We start from the raw sequence: 26,732 nt of genomic DNA, 5'->3' as shown, positions 1-26,732 counted from the left end.
GTGGCTATGAGCAGGCAGAGGATGTGGTGTCACCCAGTTAGGAGCTCTCAGCTTGCTAAGCCAATTAGCATAGGTTGCCAGGGCTGCACGAGGAGTGGATTTCTGCTTTGTCATTCTGACTCTGGCAGTTAGCCCGCCCGCTCGGCGCAGGGCGTGGCTTCTCGTAGCCATTAGGAAACAGCAACCCTTTTACCTCAGTTTTCTTCAGTCTGGCATTTGCAGCAGAGCGAAAGTTGGTCGAGTCCTGAAGGAGGGCCTGATGTCTTCATCATTCTCGAATTCTTGTAAGCTCTGTGTCGGGTGAAACCAGACAAAGCCGCGAGCCCAGGGATGGGAGCACGCGAGGGACGGCCTGCCAGCGGGGACGACACCATTGCGCCTGGGTGCCGCAGTGTGTGTCTCGGGGAAGGGGAGATATTTTAAGGCGTGTCTGAGCAGACGGGGAGGCTTTTCCAAACCCAGGCAGCTTCGTGGCGTGTGCGGTTTCGACCCTTTCACACAAAGCGTCAGTAGGTGGTAGCTGACACCGGCGCCCTTAGGCTGGCGGTTTCCTTCCTCTTGGTCTTTGTAGAGACAGTTTGCAGAACAGCGGAGAAAATGGGTATTGTATCGTTTCTTACAGAGTCCGGGTCTTGAAATGTAGATGACAATGTGTTGAGTGGACTGTCAGATCATCGAGAGCATTAAGAAAGTATAACTATGTAAGAATGCTTCTTTAGGAATTTTCACACCATTTAATCCTCAGAAATCCTGAGACGTTGGCAAAACACATGGGGTCTCCCTGTTTTTACAAGTGGGGAAAGCAAGGCTCAGAAAGATCAAGTGGCGTGCCCAGCTGGACACAGACTATTAAATGGGGCGGCGACGACGACCCCAAGGCTTCCTCACTGTCTCAGGCAGTACAGGATAGTGATTAAACGCGTCGACCACATTGCCTGGGTTTGAATCCTGCCGCTGCTGTTGAGTAGCTCCTGGAGCTTGGACAAGTTTCTTAGCTTTTCTGTACCTGTTTCCCTGTCTGTAAGTTGGGCCTGGTAATACCTGCTGCAGAGTGGTTGTGAAGTTGAAATGTAAATATATGTGAAGCAGTGTAGACATGTTAGCTACTATTATTACCATTAAGCAGCTATACTTTGTTTTTTGTTTTGTTTTGTTTTGAGACGGGGTCTCATTCTGTCGCCCAGGCTGGAGTGCAGTGGCACGATCTTGGCTCACTGCAACCTTCGCCCCCCGGGATCAAGCGATTCTCCTGCCTCAGCCTCCCGAGTAGCTGGGATTACAGGCACCTGCCACCGCGCCCGGCTAATTTTTGTATTTTTAGTAGAGACAGGGTTTCACCATCTTAGCCAGGCTGGTCTTGAACTCCTGACCTGATGATCCACCCGCCTCGACCTCCCAAATAAGCAGCTATACTTTCGAATGTTGGTGTGATTTACGTCTCATGAATAGGCCTCATGTCAGTATAACTGTGGAATCTCTATGTTGCACTGAGTTCACCCCTTTGTGAAATTTTACCATTAATGCCTAGTTTCATCTGTAGCGTTGTGTATTGCTTCAGGATTCTTTTTAAGAATGCACCAGGTAGGCAGAGTGTTCTTAATTTTGCTCCACGGTTTCAAATGTCAAGGAAACATTGGAAGTTGGATTTTGGCATTCAGTATAGATGCAGAGTTCAAAGCAAGATCAAATTGGGAGGTGTTTAAGCTTCTTTTTTGAAGCTTTTCTGAATTCGGGATTTACCGGGAAAGTAGGACGTTTAATTTTAGCGGAGCAGTGCAATGATTTAACCCTGACTAGAACTCTGACGTTTATAACTAGCCTTGAGGCCATGTTTTCAGCCAGTGTGCGGATTTGCCGGGGTCAGACTCCAAGCTTGATTGTGAGTTCTAGCCTTTGTCAGAAATGCAGCAAGTCATGCTAACTTGCAAGGGAGTCAACCGAGAGCACGCGGTGCCTGCGGGGCCGGGACGGAAGCCCCGCCCCCGGCGCAGTTCCCGCCTGGCGGCGGGGGAGAAGCACCTTACACGCTCCGCTCTGCTTTTGTGCCACACAGAGGACGGTCGGGCTCTGGAAGGAACGCTCTCGGAATTGGCCGCGGAAACCGATCTGCCCGTTGTGTTTGTGAAACAGAGAAAGATAGGCGGCCATGGTCCAACCTTGAAGGTAGGAGAGAGTAACGTATCTTTTTAAACGGGGGATGAGCTCGTTGAGCTCAGCGTGGTCACAGCCTGCCTTTTAAAGCCAGCGTGGATGTGACCCTGCAAACGGGACGCAGCGCTGGGAAATGACGAAAAACGCTCGTGGGCTAGCCCATGTGTTAATCGAAGTTGATCAGACGTTGGACAAACTTCACATCCCGGGAAACTTGAAATTTCTAACGCTTTTCATCTTTTAAAATAGCTTTTTAAAAATGTCATTTTTATCCTATTTCCCCTTCCTCTTTCCCTCCTAGTTGTAAATAAAATTTTTTAGCAGCAATAATCTGCTAAATGTTAGTTGTTTAGGGAAGTCCTGAGAAAAGGAGATCAGGAAATGCTTATCTTTGTCATCAAGGTGGCCCTGTAATCTTCCTCTTAATTCTCTCAGGGGTAGGGGACCCGGAAACCACAGGGTCTGGAGGAGAGCAACCAGGAAGCTCTTGGGGTGACTTCGTTTTCCTTCAGGTGTGTCTTTTTAGCCCAGAGTTAATAGTTGGGTGAAGGGAAAGGAAGAAGTCTTCCCTTTGGCTGGTAGCAAACACAGTAGAAATCCTTCCTTAGACCTATGCTACTGAGGAGTTATAGCCACTGAGGGATTTATAGCCTACAGTGTTAGAAAAATGCTTGGAGGCTGGGTGTATGTTTTATTTACTTATTTAAAAAAAAAAAACAGTCTTGTTCTGTCACCCAGGCTGGAGTGCAGTGGCGTGATCTTGTATCACTGCAACCTTCCACCTCCTGGGTTCAAGCAATTCTGCCTCAGCTCCTGAGTACCTAAGGATTACAGGTGCCCGCCACTACGCCCAGCTAATTTTTTGTGTTTTTAGTAGAGATGGGGTTTCACCATGTTGGCCAGGCTGGTCTCAAACTCCTGACCTCAGATGACCCACTGCTGGGTGCATGTTTAAGGGAAGAGGACACCTGGGTGATGTTCTATCTCACCTGTGGTAGATTACCAGGTTAGAAAACCTCCCGTAGTCCCATCACCACGATGCATGTGATTTTTGTCCTTATCCATTTATATCTCTGTAATTTTTAAGAAATGAAAACATTGCCTTCTTAGAAGTAGACCTGAGGCCTGCGTTAAATGTAAAAATATATTTAGATGTGTTGCAGCCTTAGGAAAAATACTAATAATTTGAATTTTTATTTATTACCTTTTCTTCTAAAAGTAATTTATTTTTGACAAATGGTTATAGGGAATGGATCTAGACTTCAAACAGCAAATGAATGGAAAATTAATGGAAATACAGAGGCTTTTAGCTTTAGTTAAAATATATTGTGTTACTCAGACCTTTAGTTTGCAGGTAAAAAGAGACAATGGTCTATTATATTAATATTCCTTCCTGCCCGGTGCGGTGGCTCACACTTGTAATCCCAGCACCTTGGGAGGCCGAGGCAGGCAGATTGCTTTGAGCTCAGGAGTTCCAGACCAGCCTGGGCAACATGGTGAAACCCCGTCTCTACTAGAAATACAAAAATTAGCCAGGGCTTGGTGGCGCATGCCTGTGGTCCCAGCTACTCTGGGACTGAGGCTGAGGCTGGAGAATTGCTTGAACCTGGAGGTGGAGGTTGCAATGAGCTGAGATTGCGCCACTGCACCCTGGCCTAGGTGACAGTGAGACCCTGTCTCAAAAAATATATATATATATATATATGTATATTTCTTCCTGTGTGATTATTCTATTATTTTCACCTGTGTCATAAGTTTACATTTACAAAGTTATATAGTAATTTGATCTCTATGTAATCCTACTGATACTCCTGGTTTTAATGGCAACGGGAGTAAAAAGAGTCACTCTTTTTATAAGCTTTGGAACTCACTTAATTGATTTGGTCTGATGTTCTGATGTTTTTTCTTTTTTTTTTAATTGAAAACTTTTTTTTCTTTAGAGATGGAGGTCTCATTATGTTGTCCAGGCTGGTCTTGAACTCCTGGACTCAAGCGATCATCCGGCCTCGGCCTCCTAAAGTGCTGGGACTGCAGGTCACGACCTTTAGTGAGGTATATTGCCATGAATGAAAACCATACCACCAAGAACACTTAAAAGAAATCATTTAGCATATTTCTTAAGTAAACTTATTCTACTTTGTGTCTTTTTTTTCTTTTTTTTGAGACAAAGTCGCTCTGTTTCTCAAGCTGGAGTGCAGTGGCATGATCTTGGCTCACCACAACCTCTACCTCCCAGGTTCAAGCGATTTTCCTGCCTCAGCCTCCCGAGTAGCTGGGATTACAGGCACCTGCCACCACACCTGGCTAATTTTTGTATTTTTAATAGAGATGGGGTTTCACCATGTTGGTCAGCCTGGTCTCGAACTCCTGACTTCGTGGTCCAAAGTGCAGGTATTACAGGTGTGACCCACCACACCCAGCCTTTTTTTTTTTTTTTTTTTGAGAAGGAGTCTCACTCTGTTGCCTAGGCTGGAGTTCAGTGGTGTGATCTCACTGCAACCTCTGCCCCTCAGGTTCAAGTGATTCTCCTGCCTCAGCCTCCCGAGTAGCTGGGATTACATGCGCCTGCCACCGTGCCTAGCTAATTTTTGTATTTTTACTAGAGACAAGGTTTCACCATGTTGGCCAGGCTGGTCTTGAACTTTTGACGCCGTGATCCACCCACCTCGGCCTTCCAAAGTGCTGGGATTACGGGCGTGAGCCACCGGGCCCAGCCCTATTTTTATTTTCTAATGAGTGCTAAGAAATGAAAGAAGAGAAACAGCAAGGTAAGGACTATTGGTTTGAAAGATCTGTGAACTTTTCAGCCAATTATTGCCTACATTTGGGGCTAAATGGTAGGTTTTGAAACCCTTAAGGGAGCTTTGGGTTTCAGTGGAGAAAGGCATTTATTAGTGGAGAATTGAGTGCTTATAGTCCTAAAGTCCACACCTTTAAAAAGAAGGTTAAGATTTCATACTTTAATTGCAACATAAATAATGGAGGGAGCTCTTCAAAATGTCCACTTTTCCTTACTCCTTTTAATATTGTTTCTTCCTCATCCCCTTTACCCTGAATAAACAACGGCAGCAAAACCTACCCTGCTTTCACAGTGAGTGTACTATAGAAGACAAGGGAGAAAGAATCCTGCTGGAAGAAGTTGGTGAGCCTAGGTGACTCCCTTGATAAAGGATGAAAGCTTTCCAGAAGAGTGTTCCAAAAAAGTGTAGTCTCCAGACCACCTGCTCAGAATTCCCTGGAGTACTCGTTAAGCATACATGCCCAGGCTTTACCCGAGTTCTTTTGAAGTAGACTCAAGAAAGAGCTAGGAATCTACTCCCCGTTTTTTTTTTTTTTGAGATGGAGTTTTGCTCTTTTTGCCTGGGCTGGAGTGCAGTGGCATGATCTCAGCTCACTGCAACCTCCACGTCCTGGGTTCAAGTGGTTCTCCTGCCTCAGCCTCTCAAGTAGCTGGGATTACAGGCATGCGCCACCACACCCGGCTAATTTTGTATTTTTTTAGTAGAGATGGGGTTTGTCATGTTGGTGGGGCTGGTCTCGAACTCCTGACCACAGGTGACCCACCCACCTCGGCCTCCCAAAGTGCTGGGATTACAGTGTGAGCCACCACGCCCAGCCTGCCTTTTTGTTTTTGTTTTGTTTTAAATAAGCTCCCTCCAATAATTTTTAGGATAAATATCAAGTTTGAGACGCTTTAATATTATTGTACATAGGGTAGTTTGATCAAGATCATTTGATGAGATAATTAGAATTAGGGAAAACAAAGGACTAGTCTTTTTTTTTTTTTTTTTTGAGAAGAGGGGGCGTTCTGCTGCCCCCCCGGGAGTGCAGTAGCGCGATCTTGGCTCACTGCAAGCTCCGCCTCCCGGGTTCACGCCATTCTCCTGCCTCAGCCTCTCCGAGTAGCTGGGACTACAGGCGCCCGCCACCACGCCCGGCTCATTTTTTGTATTTTTGGTAGAGACGGGGTTTCACCGTGGTCTCGATCTCCTGACCTCGTGATCCGCCCGCCTTGGCCTCCCAAAGTGCTGGGATTACAAGCGTGAGCCACCGCGCCCGGCCAGGACTAGTCTTTAATACCCAAAACATATTTGTTAGAAAACAGCAAATAGGAACCCAATGGGGGAGTAACACTTTTTATTGAACACTTTAACAATGAATAGAAAAATAGGGAACCCAGCTGTTTGTGGCCAGGGCTTTTGTATGTCCATGTATAAAGTTGGTCCATGTATAAAGTTGGAACTAGGGAGCTCCAAGATGGTTAAGAACTATGAATAGAGTTCCTACTGCTCAAAGACATGGCTTTCATAAACAACTTGGTTTTTAAAGCAAAGTTCCAGTATTCTTATAGGGAACCTGTTTTGTATGTAAGTCAGCATCTCCCTCAGGATTCCAGGGTTTCGAAATCACTTGTAGAAAGGCCTATTGGTGGTACTGAGAGGAGAAGCAGAGCGAGTGAAAAAGTATTTACTGGAATAATACCAAGTGTCAGACATAGTTAAGATTTTAGTAGTTTGAGGTAATCCTGGGAGATAAGACTAAAACTGGCAACTCGGGGCTTAAATAATTTATTCAGGGCAATATTAGGAGAGATGACAGGCACAAAGCAATGGGGGATTAATATCCAGGTGAATTTTGCAGACAGTTGCGGTGGCCCCATGTTCCAGTCTTGGGGGGTAGATGCTGAGACAAAGGCAGGTCTCCTTTCATGTTTTGAGACAAGGTCTGGCTCTATTGCCCAGTGCAATGGTGCGATATCGGCTTATTGCAACCTCCGCCTCCTGGGCTTAACCCATCCTCCCACCTCAGCCTCCCGAATAGCTGGGACTACAGGCGCACACCACCTCACCCAGCTTATTTTTGTATTTTTTGTGTATTGTGGGTTTCACCATGTTGTCCAGGCTGGTCTCAAAACTCGTGAGCTTAAGCCATCTGCCTACCTTGGCCTCCCAAAGTGCTGAGATTACAGGTGTGAGCCACTGCACCCTGCCAGGTCTCCTTTCAAGTCTAACTTCTAAAGTTACCAGAAACCAGAATCTTAACTGAATAGACATCAGGACATGAGTGGTAATTGAATAACTCTCCAACCATCCCCTTTCTTAACTATTCTTAACTGCAGAGGCTACCAGAACTTGACAGAAAACACAATTTATTTTATTTCTTTCCTCTGAAATAATCCCTTCTTTTTGGAGGCATTAGTAATGTATCTGCTTTTGGCTTGATTAAAGTTGAGGCCTGAGGAGGACTGGAGGATTGCTTTGAAGATGAGGGAAGTGACAGATTCTCTGGCGTACATTAAAAGGAAGGGGTGAGGACTACCAAGATTTAGAAGAGTCTTAGACTGTTAGAACTGCAAATAAATGTAGAAATTTACTGGTTGTAGAGTCGTGTTGAGCTCCTCCTACTTCTACCAGGTGTAAACACAAATCTCTTTTTGCTGTGTATCTGTTCTTTAACAGTAGCATCAAAATTCTGGTGGTATAGGCTTCAGATTTCCTGTCACTCCTCCTGTTTACTCACCAGCGCCTGACTATTCTAGGCATCAGCTTCTTGCCCCTATTTACTTTTGCCTGGACCATTTCATCAGTCTTTAACTGGCCTCCCGCTTCTGATCTCCCTCCTCTTCCAGCTCCTATTGCCAGTCATCTTCCTGATTGCTACTCGCTGGCCCCAGATCTGCATCCAGAATGAAGTGGGAGCTCCTTAGCTTGGTATTCAATGCCCTCCAGGGTCTAGCCCCAACCTGCTTTTCTGGTTATCTCCTGCTCTGCTCCCTCACTTACTGGAGGCTCCCGGGAATATCATTGCAGCTAAAATATTTCTCCCTACAGTTTTCCTCCTCGCTTCTATTCTTTATTTCAACACCTGTCTTCTCTTCCTACCCTAACCCACTTTTCCAACTGCCTACCTGTTCAGAATTTAAGGCCAAAGTTTTCCATTCCTTTCCTCCTCTGTTCCCATGACAATCCCATAAATCTTTATTTTTGGAAAAAGAGGAATCCTGCCAATGATAATTTTTTGGCTTACATATCGAGGTCAGAGAGCTAGTCTTATTCTTTATGCCTGTGGTCCCAGGCATATGTTAGAGCCCGGCAGATACCTAAGCAAATATGCCTGTTAATAATTATGACATTTATTTGTTGAATACCTATTATGTGCTAGACTCTAAATGTTGTTAATACTTAGTGATTAAATCCCCACAGCAGTCCTGTGAAGGAGGTGGTATTATCCAGGTTTACAGAAGAGAAAATAAAAGCCTTGAATTTAAGGAGCATGCCCAGATTACAAGCTAGTTAAGTGGCAGAGTCAGGACTGGAACCCAGGCCTGCATGCCTGCAAAGCTCACTCTCGTGTGCTCATACTTCTGGCACTTGGCCTTATGTTATTGCTATTGAGATACATGCTTGTGTCCTTGATGAGATGCTGTGGTGTGCTCATGATTCGAGGTCAGGCCCATGCAAATCTTGGTATTCCTAGCATAGTGCTGGCATATGGTAGGTGTTCATTCATTACATGCTTGCTGAATGGAACTTCAGTCTTCTGTGCCTACTTGTACCCTTCTTTTTTTTTTTTTTTTTTTTATGAGACGGAGTCTTGCTCTGTCACCCAGGCTGGAGTGCAGTGGCGCGATCTCGGCTCACTGCAAGCTCTGCCTCCCGGGTTCACGCCATTGTCCTGCCTCAGCCTCGCCGAGTAGCTGGGACTACAGGCGCCCGCCACCATGCCCGGCTAATTTTTTGTATTTTTTTTAGTAGAGACGGGGTTTCACCGTGGTCTCGATCTCCTGACCTCGTGATCCGCCCGCCTCGGCCTCCCAAAGTGCTGGGATTACAAGCGTGAGCCACCACGCCCGGCCGTACCCTTCTTTAAGAGAACAATGAGGCTGGGCTTCTACAGAAAAAAAAGAACAATGATACATTTTAATATCTTCCATATATTGAAAAAAATTTCTTTAGAGGCAAGGTCTCGCTCTCACCCAGGCTGGAGTGCGGTGGCACTATCATGGCTCACTGCAGCCTCAACACCCCTGGGCTCAAGCAATCCTCTTGCCTCAGCCGCCTGAGTATCTGGGAATACAGGCATGTACCACCACACCTGGCCAATTTTTAAATTTTTTGTAAGATAAGGTCTTTACAAAAGGCTTTTTGTTGGCTTAGGCTTATTTTTTAATACCTAGTGTGCATTCAGTAAATATGTATTGAGTGAATAGATGGTGGTAGGGTCAGAAGAGACTCACTTAAAGGATTTAGCTGTAAGGTATCTGGTTTTATTGAAGATGGGCTATCAGGAACCAAGCTCTAGGTTGTTCAGAAGAGATTCTAGGCAGCATATTGGAAAGCAGTTCAGAATTAAAAGCTGTATGACAGCAACATTGACTGCCTTCAGCATTCTATGCAGGTGTGTCCAGGTCAGTTGGGAACAAAGTCACTTCACATCTATTTAGCTAGTATTTACTGAGCACTTGTGTTGACATCGGGCTAGGCACTATCTTTGTAATCTCTAACGCAAGTCTGTAGAGCAATGTACTTATTTAAAAATTAATTTGTCAGGCTGGGTGTGGTGGCTCATGCCTGTAATCCCAGCACTTTGAGAGGCCGAGGCGGGTGGATCACTCGAGGTCAAGAGTTTGAGACCAACCTGGCCAACATGGTGAAACCGCTTCTGTACTAAAAATACAAAAAATTAGCCCGGTGTGGTGGCGGGCACCTGTAATCCCAGCTACTCAGGAGGCTGAGGCAGGAGAATCGCTTGAACCTGGGAGGTGGAGGTTGCAGTGAGCAGACATCCTGCCATTGCACTCCAGCCTGGGCAACAAGAGTGAAACTCCATCTCAAAAAAAAAAAAAAAGTAATATACAAACACTTGATGACAAATAAATTTATATTTATTTATTTATTTATTTATTGAAATGGAGTCTTGCTCTGTCACCCAGGCTGGAGTGCACTGTGCGACCTCAGTTCACCGCAACCTCCGCCTCCTGGGTTCAAGTGATTCTCCTGCCTCAGTCTCCCGAGTAGCTGGGATTGCAGGCATGTGCCACCATGTCTGGCTAATTTTGTATTTTTAGTAGAGACAGGGTTTCTCTATGTTGGTCAGGCTGGTCTCGAACTCCCAACCTCAGGTGATCCGCCTGCCTCAGCCTCCAAAAGTGCTGAGATTACAGGTGTAAGCTACCACGCACGGCCTGATTTTGTTTTTAATGATGACAACCACTCTATATGGCAGACTGAGACATCTGATAGACTTACGTTACAATTGCTGAAGAAAGTAAGTGGAAACTAATAATGCAGATATTTTTCATTTGATCCCTGAGTGGAGTTCCTAGAATGCTGCATCCTTTAGTAGCCACATACCCAGTGCTTCTTACCCTCCCTGTCTATCAAAATAACACTCCTAGTCATTGCTGTCTTTTGAGATGTTGTGGAGGCTCTTGTAACCTGAAAGGTTGTTCATCTCACACCCTTGTTTATATTCTTGAGGCTTGGCAAGTCAGCCAGCACTGGGTTTTTAAAGTGTCATTAAGTATATGATTTGACCACAGAGCAAGGGTGGAGATTTTATCTACTCCAAAGTATTTCAAATGAGTAAGTCCAGATTATTTAGTGAGACTCTTTTACTTCTCCAATAATAATGCCATCTTATTTGAATAAAGCAGTTATTCAAAGCCTCTTTTGGATACTAGACTTAAAAGAATCTGCTGAAATCTAAGGAGCTATTCCTGAGAAAAATGCACATAAATAATTTTGTATATAAACTCAGACTATTTGTGGATCTGCTTCAGAATATCTGGTACAGAGGATTACCTTTCAAAGTGTTACTGTACACGCTTTGAATAGTTGAAGCCTTCGTAGGTTTTTTAAATTTTGTTATATGGCAAATTTCTTTTCACTGGTATTTGTTATAGTGGAATATATTCCTGTGTTCCTCCTTACTGATTTAACCTTTAAAAATATTTTTCTGGGGCCAGGCACAGTGGCTAACGCCTGTAATCCCAGCACTTTGGGAGGCTGAGGCGGGTGGATCACGAGATCAGGAGTTTGAGACTAGCCTGGCCAACATGGAGAAACCCCATTTCTACTAAAAATACAAAACTTAGCCGAGCACAGTGGCGCGTGCAGGTAATCCCAGGTACTCAGGAGGCTGAGGCAGGAGAATCACTTGAACCCGGGAGGGTTGTAGTGAGCCGAGATCACACCATTGCACTCTAGCTTGGGCGACAGAGTGAGACTCTTATCTAAAATAAAAATAAAAAATAAAAAAAAATTAAATTTTTTTCTGTTCCTAAAGCAACATTCAGAAGTGAAACTACTGGTTTGATTACAGTTTTTTTTTTACATTTGCTATCTTTGGGATTGTTTGATTTATTAAGTACCTACTCAGTAGTTGAAAACACTGTCAGATATATTACATAATTTTCATTCACTATAGTAAATATATGGTATAAATACAGTTGTCCCTCGGTATCTTCAGGGGATTGGTTCCAGGACCCTTGTGTATACCCAAATTCATACATACTCAGGTCCCAAAGTCCACCCTGTGGAACCAGCATATATGGAAAGTCAGCTCTCCGTATTCACCGGATGTGAAACATCACATCTCACAAATACAGTATTTATTTCTTTATTTCTCACAAGCTTTTTCCTCTTTAAGGAGCAGGCAGACCTGTATTTTTTATCGCTTTTGGTATAAGTGGATCTGTGCAGTTCAAAGCTGTTTCCTTCAAGGGTCAACTGTAGTAGTATTCCTGTCTTTATAAATAAAGACACTGGAGGCTGACAGGTTAAGCAAGCTGGCTAAGATAATACTAATAGCTAACAGGTCAAGATTGAACCCAGATCGTCCCCTCCCACAGTCTGTGGTCTTTTCAGAAACTAATTTTCATTAAAAAAAATACAGATATCTGTCATCATAGCAAAGTTCACCTTTAATAATAACAAAACAAAATATATACACACAAACATAACTTTAAAGAAAATTAAGATGAAAGAGAAACTGCCAGGCACAGTGGCTCATGCATGTAATCCCAGCATTTTGGGAGGCTGAGGCGGGCGGATCACGAGGTCAGGAGTTCAAGACCAGCCTGGTCAACATGCTGAAACCCCGTCTCTACTAAAAATAAAAAAATTAGCCAGGCGTGGTGGCTCGCGCCTGTAATCGCAGCTACTTGGGAGGCTGAGGCAGGAGAATCATTTGAGTCCGGGAGGTGTAGGTTGCAGCGAGCCGAGATTGTGCCATTGCACTCCGGCCTGGGCGACAAGAGCAAGACTGTGTCTCAAAAAAAAAAAAAGTTAAGATGAAAGAGAAACTATACCTAATGTCCTGCTAATTCTGGCAAATCAAACTAGGACTTTTACCACATTTCTTCACAACTCTATTAAACAGATGCCATGGTGGTATGAAGGGAGAAAAGCTGCTATGAAAGAAGGAACAGAAAAGTTTAGGGAGGTAGCTGTTAGGATAAGTGTATATGTTAGAGTGTGGGACTCAAACCTTACTGATTCCTGGCTTTGGCTCCAAAAAGTCTCTCAAAAATCCATTTGTTATAGATAAGTCTTAACAGCAAAACCTCACTGGAGAAAAATAGTGGACTCATGTGACTTCTTCCTTTATTTGGGTATGGGGAGACATGTGACCTTTATCATCCACCCTATCACGTTTGTGTTGAGCAGTATGGGTTGTGGGAAAGAGCTCAAGAATGCTTGGAATTAACCTAAACTCCTAGAAAAGGAACTGAAAATATAGGAGAAAAGGCTGAAGAAAAGAGGAAAGGAAATGGAGGACTGTATTGAACCCTGGGTAGCAACTCTTGAGCGAAGAAAGAGGAAAAAGGGGGAAGAGGGGAGCTAAGTTATCTCTGAGGCAACTCAGTCTCATGGTTGCCTGAACTAGTCTATACTGCGGGAATAAGGTAGACTCCACTGGTTTCTTTGAAGTACCAGTGCGCTTCTTGCTTTCTATTCCTAGTCACAGATAAATGTATCAGTAGTGCAGTTTCTTCTTTTTAAGCTTCATTTAAATAATTATTAGTAGCACCTGGACCTTAGGTTAGGAAATCACTGTTTAATGACTTAAAGATTAACCAGCATGGAAATCCCATTCTTTATATGATTGGGGAAAATTACTGAACTTGAGATTGTTTTACTTTGTAGCAATGTCTAAAGGCAGATTTTTTTTGTTTGTTTGTTTTTGAGGTGGGGTTTCGCTCTTGTTGCCCAGGCTGGAGTGCAATGGTGCAATCTTGGCTCACCGGCAACCTCTGCCTCCCAGGTTGAAGTAGCAGGGATTACAGGCATGTGCCACTACGCCCAGCTAATTTTCTATTTTTAGTAGAGACGTGATTTCTCCATATTGATGAGGCTGGTCTCAAACTCCTGACCTCAGGTGATCCACCCACCTCGGCCTCCCAAAGTGCTGGGATTACAGGTGTGAGCCACTGCACGCGGCCTAAAGGCAGATTTTTAAAGGTGGAACATAATGCAAGTCTGCCTTTCTTAGGATGATCTAAGTTACATGTTAATAAAGTTCTTGGAGATCTAGCATAGAATGCATTCAGCACTGTAAATCACAACTTAATAATGCTTGCCTTGATATGCTCTGTGGCTCTGAGCAAGTTGTGTGGGCTGTTATCTCCTGAGAAATCCCTGTAAATGGTATTAGTAATACTTTATAAGCAGGTTGGGAGAATATAGTTTTCTAAGGCATTTTGAAATTCTTAGATGAAAGGGTCTTTATGTAGCAAATTGGTGTCAGCCTATTTTCCTTCCTCTGAGCCAGAAGAAAATAGGCATCATAGGGTGGGAAGGGTTGGCTTATCTTTTGTAAGTAGCTTTTGTTGAATTTTTTTTTTAATTTAAAAAAAAAATTTTTTTTTTTTTTTTTTTTGAGATGGAGTCTCACTCTGTCACCCAGGCTGGAGTGCAGTTTTTACATGGATGCACTTATGGATCTACATGGATGCGATCTCGGCTCACTGCAAGCTCTGCCTCCCGGGTTCAGGCCATTCTCCTGCCTCAGCCTCCAGAGTAGCTAGGACTACAGGTGCCTGCAACCACGCCTGGCAAATTTTTTTGTATTTTTAGTAGAGACGGGGTTTCACTGTGTGAGCCAGGACAGTCTCGAACTCCTGACCTCGTGATCCACCCGCCTCGGCCTCCCAAAGTGCTGGGATTACAGGCGTGAGCCACCGTGCCCGGCTGCTTTTGTTGAATTTAAAGTGGATGTGAGACGCTCCTAAGAATATCGTTCACTGTAAAAGCAGACTTTTTTGGATTTGGGTCTTGGAATTCTTAACTGTATTTTCACCTAAGATTTAAAACAAGTTTAAATACTAGTTTGTAATTGGCAAGACTTGGGAAAGATACGATCCTTTAATGATCCTGGGTCTTAACTTACCTTTCTTTCATTTTTCCTTTATTTCAGAAGAGGGATAAGAACTTTTTCTGAAGAGCAGTCAACTTTTCCCTTCACTGTATGGGATTACTTCCACGAATCTGTGAACTTAATCTTTGCTGCCAAATAACTTGCAGTAGATGCTGGGATAGTTTTAAATCTATTTTAACTTATACATTCAGTACATAAGTGCATCCATGTAAAAACAGCTATGTTTGGAAGATCTAAAACCCAGCTTTTGTTTTTGAGAAGCCAACAATCTAAAGGGTAGGATCACATATATGTACAACTAACCGTAATGCATGGTGTTTTGAAAAATGCACGTATCTCCCTGAATTACACCTAGTTAATAAAATAATCGGGAGCAAATGGTAATATAAGGATTTTGGAGTAACTTAATACTACTAGATTTTGCTGTTTATACATTTACAAAAAACTTTCTGCTAATGCTAAAGAAATACGAACAAGTCTATATGCATAAAGGAAGGTAAGGCTAATTTACTTCCTGGTGCTATGAAACTGGCAATTGGACAGGTGCAATTGTGGGTGTCTTTTTTTTTTAAGGTGTACCTGTTGCAGGTTTGAAAAGCTGTTGATGCTCATGGGTTGTTTGTGTGCATGTTCTCTTTAAAAACCAGATGTATTCATTCCCTTTTTTTTTTTTGAGACGGAGTCTTGCTCTGTAGCCCAGGCTGCTCCGCCTCCACGGTTCACGCCATTCTCCTGCCTCAGCCCCCCGAGTAGCTGGGACCACAGGCGCCCGCCACCGCGCCTGGCTAATTTTTTGTATTTTTAGTAGAGACAGGGTTTCACCGTGTTAGCCAAGATGGTCTCGATCTCCTGACCTTGTGATCCGCCCGCCTCGGCCTCCCAAAGTGCTGGGATTACAGGCGTGAGCCACCTCGCCTGGCCATTCCCATTGTTAAGTATACTTTGCTATTTGCTGCTGGTGAGACAGATGACGAGTCACGTCTTTAACTGCACTTGAGTTTCCAGTGACCCCATTAAATCCAATGGGTAAATTTTCCAATGAAGATTACTCACCCAATTTACAGATTAAGCTTTCATATCCTTAGATTGTATCTGAAATCTTCATAGCTTTGCCCACCTTTTAGGATTCAGAGTTACTACCCATTCAGTGTCGATGGCCTTTAGCTGTTGGCAAGCTTCCAAGTAAATAGCTCTTTTGCAGAGATCTCTACCCATTCTATTCTTCCACTCCTGGATGGTGGAGAACCAAAGTTCACTTGAGTAATGCGCGTGCCCAGCACCCAATTTCCTGCAGGGGTTAGCACGGATATTGGAGGCTCCCCCGACCCCACAGATATTCGGGATGGGGTATTGGAGGGGGCTTGGGTTTTAAGAGGACATGTGAAAGTAATTAACCTGATTTACATTTGTATAATGAGTCCAAACACTACCTTGCAAAAGAACTGAGAATTCAGCCTGCTTAATGGAGTTTCTGCTTTTCACGGTCCTTGGCCTTACCGACGGTTTACAGTCCAGCCAGATGTAGTTAACAAAAAAACAAAACCAGGTCGACCTCACTGCATGATGGCAGCGAGCGTTTTAAAGCGCAGGATCTTTAGTCTCCTCAATAGTTTTGTCTAAAGTTGTCCAAGTGTTTTTTTTTTAAAGTGAGGTGATCCAGTCGGTAAACGCTTTGAAAAAGAATAGCTGTCCCCTGAACGGGCATTAGTCGCGTGTGAGGTCAGGGCCCATCATTGCGCGTGTTCGGAGCGCCGCGCTGGTCTATGAGCGAGCGCCTCGGGTTGTGGCTGGGTCGGGCCGGGGCGGGGCTGTCTTCGCGCGGAACGTGCTGGGGGCGGGTCGCGCCGGGCCGGGCCGCTAGTGCGCATGGGCGGGCGTCCTCGGCTCTAACTGCCGCCAGTTTCCACACGCTGGGAGGGGCCGTTACCTCAGAGATACCTGTGGCCGGCATGTCGGTTGAAAAAGCATCCCGGAAGGGAGACGAAGAGAAAGGAGAGGAGCAGCTCGTGATCATCCCCGGTAGCGAGTACGCGGCGAAGCAGGCGGCGGCGGAGGGAGCGCCGATGAAGATGGATGTGACAGTGAGGGCCGCGGGCTGCTCTGACGACCTCAGCTCTGGGGAGGCCGACATAGACCCAAAGCTCCTGGAGCTCACCGCTGACGAGGAGAAGTGCCGCAGCATCCGCAGGCGGTACCGGCAGCTCATGTACTGCATGCGGCAGAACCGGGAGGACATCGTGAACTCGGCGAACAACTCCTTAACCGAGGCTCTGGAGGAAGCCAACGTCCTGTTTGATGGCGTGAGCCGAACCAGAGAAGCAGCCCTCGACGCCCAGTTTCTTGTTATGGCTTCTGATTTGGGTAAAGAAAAGGCAAAGCAGTTAAACTCAGATATGAACTTCTTTAATCAGTTAGCATTTTGTGACTTTCTGTTTCTGTTCGTGGGTCTGAATTGGATGGAAGGCGATCCTGACAAGTTGAGCGATTGTGTTGATAGCATAGCTCTTTCCTTCTGGAAGGCAATAGAAAAGGAAGCAACATCCTGGATGGTAAAAGCTGAGACATTCCATTTTGTTTTTTGTTCATTCAAGCTAGAACCTTCTGCACCAAAGCCCCGACTTGAACGCCAGAGAAAAGTTCGCAAGATAGAAGAAAATGGGAACATGCCTACGAAGTTGCGGCAGTTGGACCTGAGTAGTTATCCAGAAGCGACAGAAAAAAACGTAGAAAGGATTTTGGGATTGTTGCAAACCTACTTTCGAAAGTATCCTGATACTCCTGTGTCCTATTTTGAGTTTGTGATTGATCCAAACTCTTTTTCTCGTACTGTGGAGAATATATTTTATGTTTCTTTTATTGTAAGAGATGGTTTTGCAAGAATAAGGCTTGATGAAGACAGGCTGCCAATATTAGAGCCGATGGATGTTAACCAAATGGGTGAGGGAAATGATTCCAGTTGCCATGGCAGGAAACCGGGAGTTATATCTTTGACTTTACAGGAGTGGAAAAACATTGTGGCAGCTTTTGAAATTTCTGAGGCTGTGATTACATACTCATAGTAAAGATTTCTTAGTATAGGATCCTTTTTGTGTTTTTTTCTGAAGTTATCTCAGATGTAGAGCAAAATGTAAACTGAAGCACATGTTGTATCTCTTGTAAAGTGAAAAAGTATTTTCAAGAACATCCGACATTGTTTTACTGTGCAGCATATTTTTCTTAGTAATTTATAAGGTCATGATCTTCTGTTATTAAAACATTCACTGGCATATTTATGGGAGCGTTTTATTGAATGCCCTTTAAGACTGTTAATAAAAACAAGTTTTGGATACCAAATTAAGAGATACTTGATAATTTGCAATATATAATAATTTACGAAAATCAGTGATGATGCTCTGTGATGCGTTGCTTTCTCTGTCATAGGGAACCAAGAGAATCCCAGAAAGGGTTCCTAACTCAAGAAAACAACTCGAGAAGGTGCAGTAAGCATGCCCATAAGCTTTCTTCCCCTTGATCGCCATAGGAGCTTAATGTTTGGTAGTCGTGGAATTTTGCCATTAAACAATACTTTGGCAAATGTTTAGGTAATCTGTTACGCATAGCAGTGGCAAACTTTCCTAGTAAGTCTAGTGGTACAGGAAAGGGAAATCCAAAGACTCAACAAATGACACCAAGACTGAGAGGGAGGATTTTTCTTTTTTTTTATATGCTTTTATTTTTCCATGATTACAAACACAACTGAATATCAAATACACAAAGTAAGAATTATACGGGGGAAAAAAAATCAGATACGTTCATATATACATCACCTTTTCAAGGCTATTTCAATCCAGAATAACCTTGGTTTGCCAGGGCCAATAGAAAGAAGTCACAAAATCGCCTTTAGTCAAATTCGTATGTTTGCTTTCTTCTATAATTCTAATACCTCCACCATCAACGACTTGAGATAGCTGCCAAGGTGTTATATAATCAGTGCCAGTGTCTTCATTCATTCTACAACGAAGGCTGTCACTTCACACTTGGAAGGTTGCACAGCGGCCAGGCAGAGGCGCTCCTCACTTCCCAGACGGGGCGGCCAGGCAGAGGCGTTCCTCGCTTCCCAGACAGGGCGGCCGGGCAGAGACGCTCCTCGCTTCCCAGATGGGGTGGCTGGCAGAGGCGCTCCTCACTTCCCAGACGGGGCGGCCAGGCAGAGGCATTCCTCATGTCCCAGACAGAGTGGCAGGGCAGAGGCACTCCTCACATCCCAGACAGGGCGGCCGGGCAGAGGCGCTGAGAGGAAGGATTTTTCATGTATGGGGATGAGGTTCTTCACCAATAATATAGTAGAGGTTTTAGCAAAAATAGAACTTTCTCATGAAACTTGGCAAATTATTTTCTAAATTAGTTACTCCTTTCACATATGAAAGAGCGCTGACCCTTGCTAGTGTCTAGTATCCTTTGATTTATAGTAGCAGTCGTGGAAGCACCATTTGATCTCACTCATCCTCATTTCCAGCATGTCTCTACCAACCAAGTCCCTTGGGTTTTGCAGAGATCTGCTGTTGGAAGAAAAAGTACTCTTAATGACAGCAAAAAGATCCCGCCCCAGTACTTTACTGACAATCAGTTGCTCTGTTGAATGTCTCATGTCTTCACTAGGAGTATTTGACAGTGATGATTTAAAAGCATTAATAGAGAATCTGGAGGCTTAGAAGAAGTAATTTTTTTGGTCTTCTCTAAACTTAATAGCTGTTAAAATATAGAGTTGACCACTTCTCTTTCTAGTTTTACTGGTTGGCATGACACCAACCAGTAAAATGATGAGGCATGATGGATTGCCTCATAATTTTTGAAATTTTGAAATTAAAGTGACTGCTTAGCTTGAAGAAAAAAGGAGATTAAAAATTTATAGAGGTTAAGAATCAAACTGCAAATCTGCTTGTTTCTTGCTAATATGTTTGTATACTGAATAGAAATAATATAACATCATGCTAGTCTGTCTATATACTGGATCAAGATTTGTTAGGAAGAGGGCATTTCAAAATAGTGGAGATTGATACAGGGAAGCTCAGCAGAGGACACCGGTGTAAAATACGTTCCAGCACTTCTTGACTTAGTTCCAGGCAATTTCCATTCTTCAGGAGGTGGAGAATTAGTAACTTAAAGGGATTAATTCCTACCAGCCACTATGCTAACATGCATTATCTTTCTTAAACTCAGCCATTTGATGAGGTCAGGAACCTGTTAGCTTCGTTAAGGATTAGGTGATTGGTCCAAGTCACCTGGCCTTGTGAGTGGTAGAGCAAGTATTTTAACGCACGTTATTTCTGCACCAGAGCCATGTATAATGGTAGGGGGAAAAAAAGTACAAATCTGGCAAAGGATAGAAACTCTGTTTTGGGGAAAAGTCAGGATTGCTTATTCCGATTTTAAAAGACTGCCACAGTTGAATTGATTTCTGTTTTGTGCCCTTTTTCGGGGAGCCTGGAGCAGTGTTTTACTAGGAGTGGGACTGGGGAAAGGGATTAACTATGACAGGCAGGTGGAAGAAAAGGAAGACTATCCAATGTGTAAGCCTTGCCAACAAGTGACACTTGCCTGCAGGTCATCTCATATTCTATAGCAGTGGTTCTCAAAGTGTATGAGGCCCTTTTTCTTTCTTTCTTTCTTTCTTTTTTTTTTTTTTTTTTTTTGAGATGGAGTCTCACTCTGTTGCCCAGGTTGGAGTGCAGTGGCATGATCTTGGCTCACTGTGAGCTCCGCCTCCCGGGTTCACGCCATTCTCCTGCCTCAGCCTCTCAAGTAGCTGGAACTACAGGCGTCCACCAGCACGCTAATTTTTTTTGTATTTTTAGTAGAGACAGGGTTTCACCGTGTTAGCCAGGATGTTCTCAATCTCCTGACCTTGTGATCCACCCGCCTCTGCCTCCCAAAGTGCTGGGATTACAGGCATGAGCCACCGCGCCCGGCTGCCCTTTTCACTCTAATTCTCTTGCATGTAAACTGTGACGTTTTCCAGAGATTATATGACAGGTGATGTGGCAACAGATTTTTTTTTTTTTTTTTTTTGAGACGGAGTCTCGCTCTGTCGCCCAGGCTGGAGTGCAGTGGCGCAATCTCGGCTCACTGCAAGCTCCGCCTCCCGGGTTGACGCCATTCTCCTGCCTCAGCCTCTCCGAGTAGCTGGGACTACAGGCGCCCGCCACCACGCCCGGCTAATTTTTTGTATTTTTAGTAGAGACGGGGTTTCATTGTGGTCTCGATCTCCTGACCTCGTGATCCGCCCGCCTCGGCCTCCCAAAGTGCTGGGATTACAAGCGTGAGCCACCGCGCCCGGCCTTGGCAACAGATTGAATGGAGAAACAGATATGAGCTGTCTTTTGTTGTCAGACATTAAAGAGAATCGCAAAGATACAAAACAGTGCCATTCTTCTAATTAAAAAAAAATTTTTAAATAAAAATACTCATGTTAACATTTAATAAATATTCTTAAATTTGTTAATGAATATTTTAAGTTTCTTCTTAGTTTTCATTTCTAATCTAGTAAATAGATAAAACCCACATTAACAAGCTCTTTGGAGTCTCAATTTTAAAGCTCTGTTTAAGATTATAAAGAAGTCCTGAGACGAGAAAGTTTGAGAACCTCTGTAGCAGCCACCACAGTCAGCGGACATAATTTCTAGCAATTGTAATTGGAGGAGGATGGGGGCATTTTTCTCCTTTCCTTGTCCCATCACTGTGCTACCTTCTACTGTTTGGGGGAGCTGTTTTCTACTGTCTATCTTATTTATATTTCAGGTGAAGTACCACTTACATGGAACTGAATGATAGCACTTCAATTTTAAGTTTGGTTAAAATTTAAAAACATAATGTTTCTTTATTTTTTTTTTTTTTAGAGACGGAGTCTCGCTCCGTCGCCCAGGCTGGAGTGCAGTGGCATGATATTGGCTCACTGCAATCTCCACCTCCTGGGTTCAAGCAGTTCTCCTGCCTCAGCCTCCCGAATAGCTGGGACTACAGGTGCACACCTCCACGCCTGGCTAATTTTTTTTGTATTTTAGTGAAGACGGGATTTCACCGTGTTACCCAAGCTGGTCGTGAACTCCTGAGCTCAAGCAGCCCGCCCGCTTCGGCCTCCCAAAGTGCTGGGATTACAGGCATGAGCCACCGTACTCCGCCTCATAATGTTTCATTCTAAGGTCAACTGAATGCTTCAATTGCCTGTGTCTTACCAATTGGTAAATTTTACCTACAATGCTTAAAAATGGTGAGGTTCATTCAGAGCTTTTTTGGTAAAATCTGTGCACTGGTTGATACAATTTGACTTTAAGCTTCAACCAGGAGAAGCCAGGTTAGATACAGAATTTCAGTAAGGAACAGATTGTAAACATTGGTGGAGGGAGTATGTGGCTTTTCAGCATGAGGATACATTTTCTGGTATTTGTTCTAGTAGGTTTGTTGGAGGAGGGGGATTCCCAGAACCATGGTTTTCATTTAGACAGCCAGTTATTGTGTTCTGTCACCATCTTTGCTAATTTCATGCAGGTAAAATCAGGTTGAGATTAAAAATGATTGTATGTTATTTTTCCAGCAGAACATCTACCTGGATTTATTAGTTAACTCTTAAACCAGTAAGTCATGCTCTTTGAGACCGAGTAGGGAGTCACACTAGTTACTTGAAGCTTAATTGATCCTTTGATCGAATGGCTATTATTACCAAATTGTTTTTCCCCCACAGTGCTTTGTATTGAAGGAGGAACCTTGGCCATAATGCCAGTTGATGATTACTGGCTGTGTTTACCAGCCTCTCATGCCAGACCTTTTGTGCAGACTGTCAGGGTGGTGCAGTCTTGCCCCCACTGTTGCTGGTTTCCAGGTGTTCTCCCTTCAGTTCCTGAGCCACTACATATGCCGGCCATGCTGCCAACAGGTAGCCACAGTGCTGTGCTTCCTCCTTCACATTACTCCACCGCACCCCCTTCCACATCCCAAGAACCTTGTTCTTCTGCTGACCCCAAGCTCTGCCTTTCACCCCCTACATCTGATGGTAGGCAAGAGAGAAATGTGCAGTTTGGGCTGGTAAGTTTGGGGGCTTTTTTTGTTATTAAAGTTAAGACTTTTTGTTTGTTTGTTTTTTTAAGTGAGATGGAGTCTCACTCTGTGAGACTCCCAGGCTGGAGTGCAGTGGCGCAATCTTGGCTCACTGCAACGTCTGCCTCCCGGGTTCAAGCACTTCTCCTGCCTCAGCCTCCAGAGTAGCTGAGATTACAGGCACCCGCCACTACCCTGGCTAATTTTTGTATTTTTAGTAGAGACAGGTTTTCACCCCGTTGGCCAGGCTGATCTCAAACTCCTGACTTCAAGTGATCCTCCCGCCTCGGCCTCCCAAAGTGCTGTGATTACAGGCGTGAGCCACTGCTCCTGGCCTACTTGATTTTTTGAGAACATTTTACTGTGCTTGTTAACAACTTTCTCAGTCATTATCTCTTGTTAACATAGATTTTTATTTTAGTAAGCAATAATATTAAACATATCATCAAAATATTGTATTAAACGAATATGAAATATAATTAATGTGTATCAGAATTATATTAGTGGAATGAAATGATTTTTTAAAAATTAAGAGTCGGGCCGGGTGTGGTGGCTGATGCCTGTAATCCCAGCACTTTGGGATGCCGAGGTGGGCGGATCACGAGGTCAGGAGATCGAGACCATCCTGGCGAACACGGTGAAACCCCGTCTCTACTAAAAACAAAAAATTAGCCAGGCATGGTGGCGGGCGCCTGTAGTCCCAGCTACTCGGGGGGCTGAGGCAGGAGAATGGCATGAACCCGGGAGGCAGAGCTTGCAGTGAGCCGAGATGGCGCCACTGCACTCCAGCCTGGGCGACAGAGCAAGACTCCGTCTCCAAAAAAAAAAAAAAAAAAAAAAAAATTAAGAGTCTAACACCTAAATTATAAAAGTCTGTTACTGGCTAAGTATATGGAAACTAAATATTAAATATGAGAGACTTCATGCATATGCAAATTAAAGGAATGAGCTTTGCAGAGTTGTGCCTATTTAAAATATCCTACAAAAGCAGCAACTTTCACTTTTAACTTTTTATGCAGGTCGGTATTAATTGACAGTTTTGTTCTGAATTTTTAGATGTTATGCCCCAGCCAAACAGTATAGAAATGTGTTAAATAAATATTTGGCTGGTCTTTTAAAATTGTTATATTGAGATTAAGCTATGCCCGTATTTACCAAGCCCCTATCTTTAAAACCTAGTTTAAACATTCTAGGGAAAAAAGGCCAATGATTAAACCTGATTTAGACCTAAGTTGGTTTACTTATGTAGAGGTACTATATGAACACTTCAAAGTAGTTAGCAGTGACAGTCTTTGTGGTTAATAAACTAAGATAAAGCAAGCAGCTCACAACTTTAAGGAAGGTTGAATATTTCCATCTGTATGCTGTAATTAAATCAAACAACATCTTCCCTTTGAAAATTCCTTTTGTTTTTCTTTAAGAAAAGATTTTCTTACAAAGCTTTTTGGACATTGCTGATTTTAAGTTAAATTATTTTCTCTTCTGTTACTTTTCTTTAGGCTTATCAGGAGGGCAGACTTCAAAAGCTACTAAAAATGGACGGCCCTGAAGATCTTCCCGAGTCCTATGACTATGACCTTATCATCATTGGAGGTGGCTCAGGAGGCCTGGCAGCTGCTAAGGCAAGGCTCCTTGTGTTGTGTGTTGTCTGGGTGGTAGTTAGAATATTAACATCCCTGACAGGGTTCTCTCTGCTCTCTGTGGAATTTATTTGATCCACTCCTGTGACATTTTGCACATTGACTTGGGCAGGACATGGACATCGTAAGGGACCACTTTATAAATCATTTTTCCAGATTAAAATATACATTCCTTATATAAAAGTATAGGGCCCAGTATTTTGGAACATGTTTCCATTCACTTTAAGTTTAATTGATTTTTCAGAGATAATAAGGGTGTTGTGCCTGGTGTGGTGGCTCACGCCTGTAATCCCAGCACTTCGGGAGTCCGAGACGGGCAGATCACCTGAGGTCAGGAGTTCAAGACCAGCCTGGCCAATGTGGTGAAACCTCATCTCTACTAAAAATACAAAAATTAGCTGGGCGTGGTGGTGGGCATCTGTAATCCCAGTTACTTGGGAGGCTGAGGCAGGAGAATGGCTTGAACCTTGGAGGCCGAGTTTGCAGTGAGCTGAGATCGCACCATTGCACTCCAGCCTGGGCAACAGGAGCAAAACTCTGTCTTTAAAAAATATATATATGTGTGTGTGTGTGAGTGTGTGTGTGTGTGTGTGTGTGTGTGTATATATATGTGTGTGTATATATATATTTATATGTGTATACATATATATGGGTGTTGTGTGGAAATGGTCTGAAATTAAGCAAATATATTTCTTAGTTAATATTTGTCTTTTTCACTTGAATGATTTCCCTGTTCATAACCCCTTCTCTCCAATATAAAAAAAGATGGGGAGCAATTGGGCTTCTTAAACTCATTTATTAAAAGTGATTTGCTTTTTGTGTATGTGAGGTTATCTAATAACCACTAACTCTGTGGTCTGAGGGTGATTGGGAAGAGGATGTATAAATAAAGAAGGTTAGGAGTGAGGCTCCTGGTTCTGAATCAAGATAAATTTCCCATGTGAGGACCCCTTGGGCCTGTCATCCTTACCCAACAGGTTCCTTTAAAAGATGGAGTGGTTATACTTCCCTAAGGTGTAGCTTGTGCTGAATCAGTAATGGGTAGAAGCTGCCCAAATACTGCAGACCAGTATGTAGCATGAAGCAATGCTTTGCTGAAAGTAATTGAGGAATAATACCTGATATATTTTACTCCAGTGATGGTGTGTTTGAAAGACGTGTAGACTCAGTCCTTTCAAATAACCTTTTGAGGTCTAGTTGCCAGTATACAAAGCTTATTCTCTGAGAACGAGAAAAGATATTCTGCAAAACAAACTTCTAACTCTTGTTTCCCTCCCTAAAAATATGTTTGGAAACATCATAAATATTGTCAACTTTTTCGTGAGCGCCTCATGTGAAAATTTTAGGAAATCTTGTAATACAGAAGAAAAACTTCTTCAGTGTTCTGCCTTAGAAACCAAATTAGATTAAACTTTAAAATGATTTTTAAAATATCACCTTATAGGATACAGGTTGCATTAAGGGCTGTAGGCTGTCAATGAAACTGGTTTTTCAGCTACTTGGCAACTTGCTTGGAAATGGCCACTTTTCTTTTTTTCAGGTTATTGCTTAATCTGTTATTGTTTGAGTGGAATTATGTGAGAGAAGTCTAAGGTTTCCAGCCGATTCTAACAATTTTACTACTCTATTCTGCATAATTTTAAAATCTACTCTCACAACTATCTGAATATCTGTTAATTTTTATCCTGGAGTCGAACTAATCATCATGGTGTATGAAGTACCCAGGTATTAATTACTCATTATGCTTTAAGCTCAATAGCTTACAAAAAAATCATGGATTTTTAACAGCCCAGTTCCAATCTGTCATGTTAACCTTTTCAACTCACTTTAATAATTTTATTTTCTAGGAGGCAGCCCGATATGGCAAGAAGGTGATGGTCCTGGACTTTGTCACTCCCACCCCTCTTGGAACTAGATGGGGTAAGCTTTTAAAATACTCTAGAAGTGATGTTGCCGAAGTAGTTTTCCCCTGGCAATAATCTAACTGGTTCCTAAAGCCTAATTTAAAAAATCAAAAACTAAGTTAAAGAAAAACCAGCCCCAAAACATATATATCTTTTATTTGAGCCAAGTTAAAATGGATCAGGTTAAATGCTAAAAATTTAGGTTCTTTGGCACAGAGTCCAGAAGTAAAAACCTTGTCTACAAGCTATGATTTAAAGGTAAATATTTGAGTAATCTAGCACATATAGGGGCTTAATAACTGAAAATTTAAACTTTTCATATGTGGATTTGTTTTAAATCTACCTCCTACATTCAACAAGAGTTGGAATCAGATACCTTACTGTATAGCCCTTGCTGCTTCTGAGTCTTGATGAATTATATGTTCATAATATTTACTGAACATTTATTATGAACCAAGACAGTGACAATATAGCAGTGAACTTGGCATATTCAAAGTTCATGCCCTTGTGGAGCTTATATTCTAAGTGGGGAGACAAAAGATACCTAAGAACTTTAGGAGTTGTGGTAAGTGGTATTGAAAAAATT

At 43.2% G+C, this 26,732-nt stretch overlaps 2 protein-coding genes across 10 annotated transcripts in view; both read left to right on the top strand.

Annotated features, from left to right (window-relative positions):
* TXNRD1 (thioredoxin reductase 1) overlaps positions 1-26,732 on the top strand; it is a 143,933-nt gene that overhangs the window by 31,201 nt on the left and 86,000 nt on the right. For 2 of the 9 annotated variants that reach the window (XR_009208885.1, XM_058424913.1), the window contains exons 1-3: positions 2,035-2,163; positions 24,102-24,224; positions 26,090-26,162. Coding sequence is in view for 8 of the 9 variants with exons in the window: in XM_058424913.1 (XP_058280896.1) it covers positions 24,138-24,224; positions 26,090-26,162 (160 nt within the window). In the remaining variant the exon portion in view is untranslated. Of the gene's footprint in view, positions 1-108; positions 285-2,034; positions 2,164-4,091; positions 4,204-17,952; positions 18,007-21,759; positions 21,779-24,101; positions 24,225-26,089; positions 26,163-26,732 lie in introns of those variants that run through there. The other 7 variants (XM_058424916.1, XM_058424914.1, XM_058424918.1 and 4 more) reach the window with 7 other exon arrangements.
* EID3 (EP300 interacting inhibitor of differentiation 3) lies at positions 16,368-17,865 on the top strand. Its single transcript, XM_032168842.2, has one exon. The coding sequence runs from the start codon at positions 16,482-16,484 to the stop codon at positions 17,589-17,591; it is 1,110 nt and encodes a 369-aa protein (XP_032024733.2). The 5' UTR covers positions 16,368-16,481; the 3' UTR covers positions 17,592-17,865.

The sequence above is a fragment of the Hylobates moloch genome, unplaced genomic scaffold (genome assembly GCF_009828535.3).
Source record: "Hylobates moloch isolate HMO894 unplaced genomic scaffold, HMol_V3 SCAFFOLD_12, whole genome shotgun sequence".
In the NCBI taxonomy this organism is placed as follows: Eukaryota; Metazoa; Chordata; class Mammalia; order Primates; family Hylobatidae; genus Hylobates; species Hylobates moloch.
This window is presented reverse-complemented; position numbering and strand designations above follow the sequence as displayed.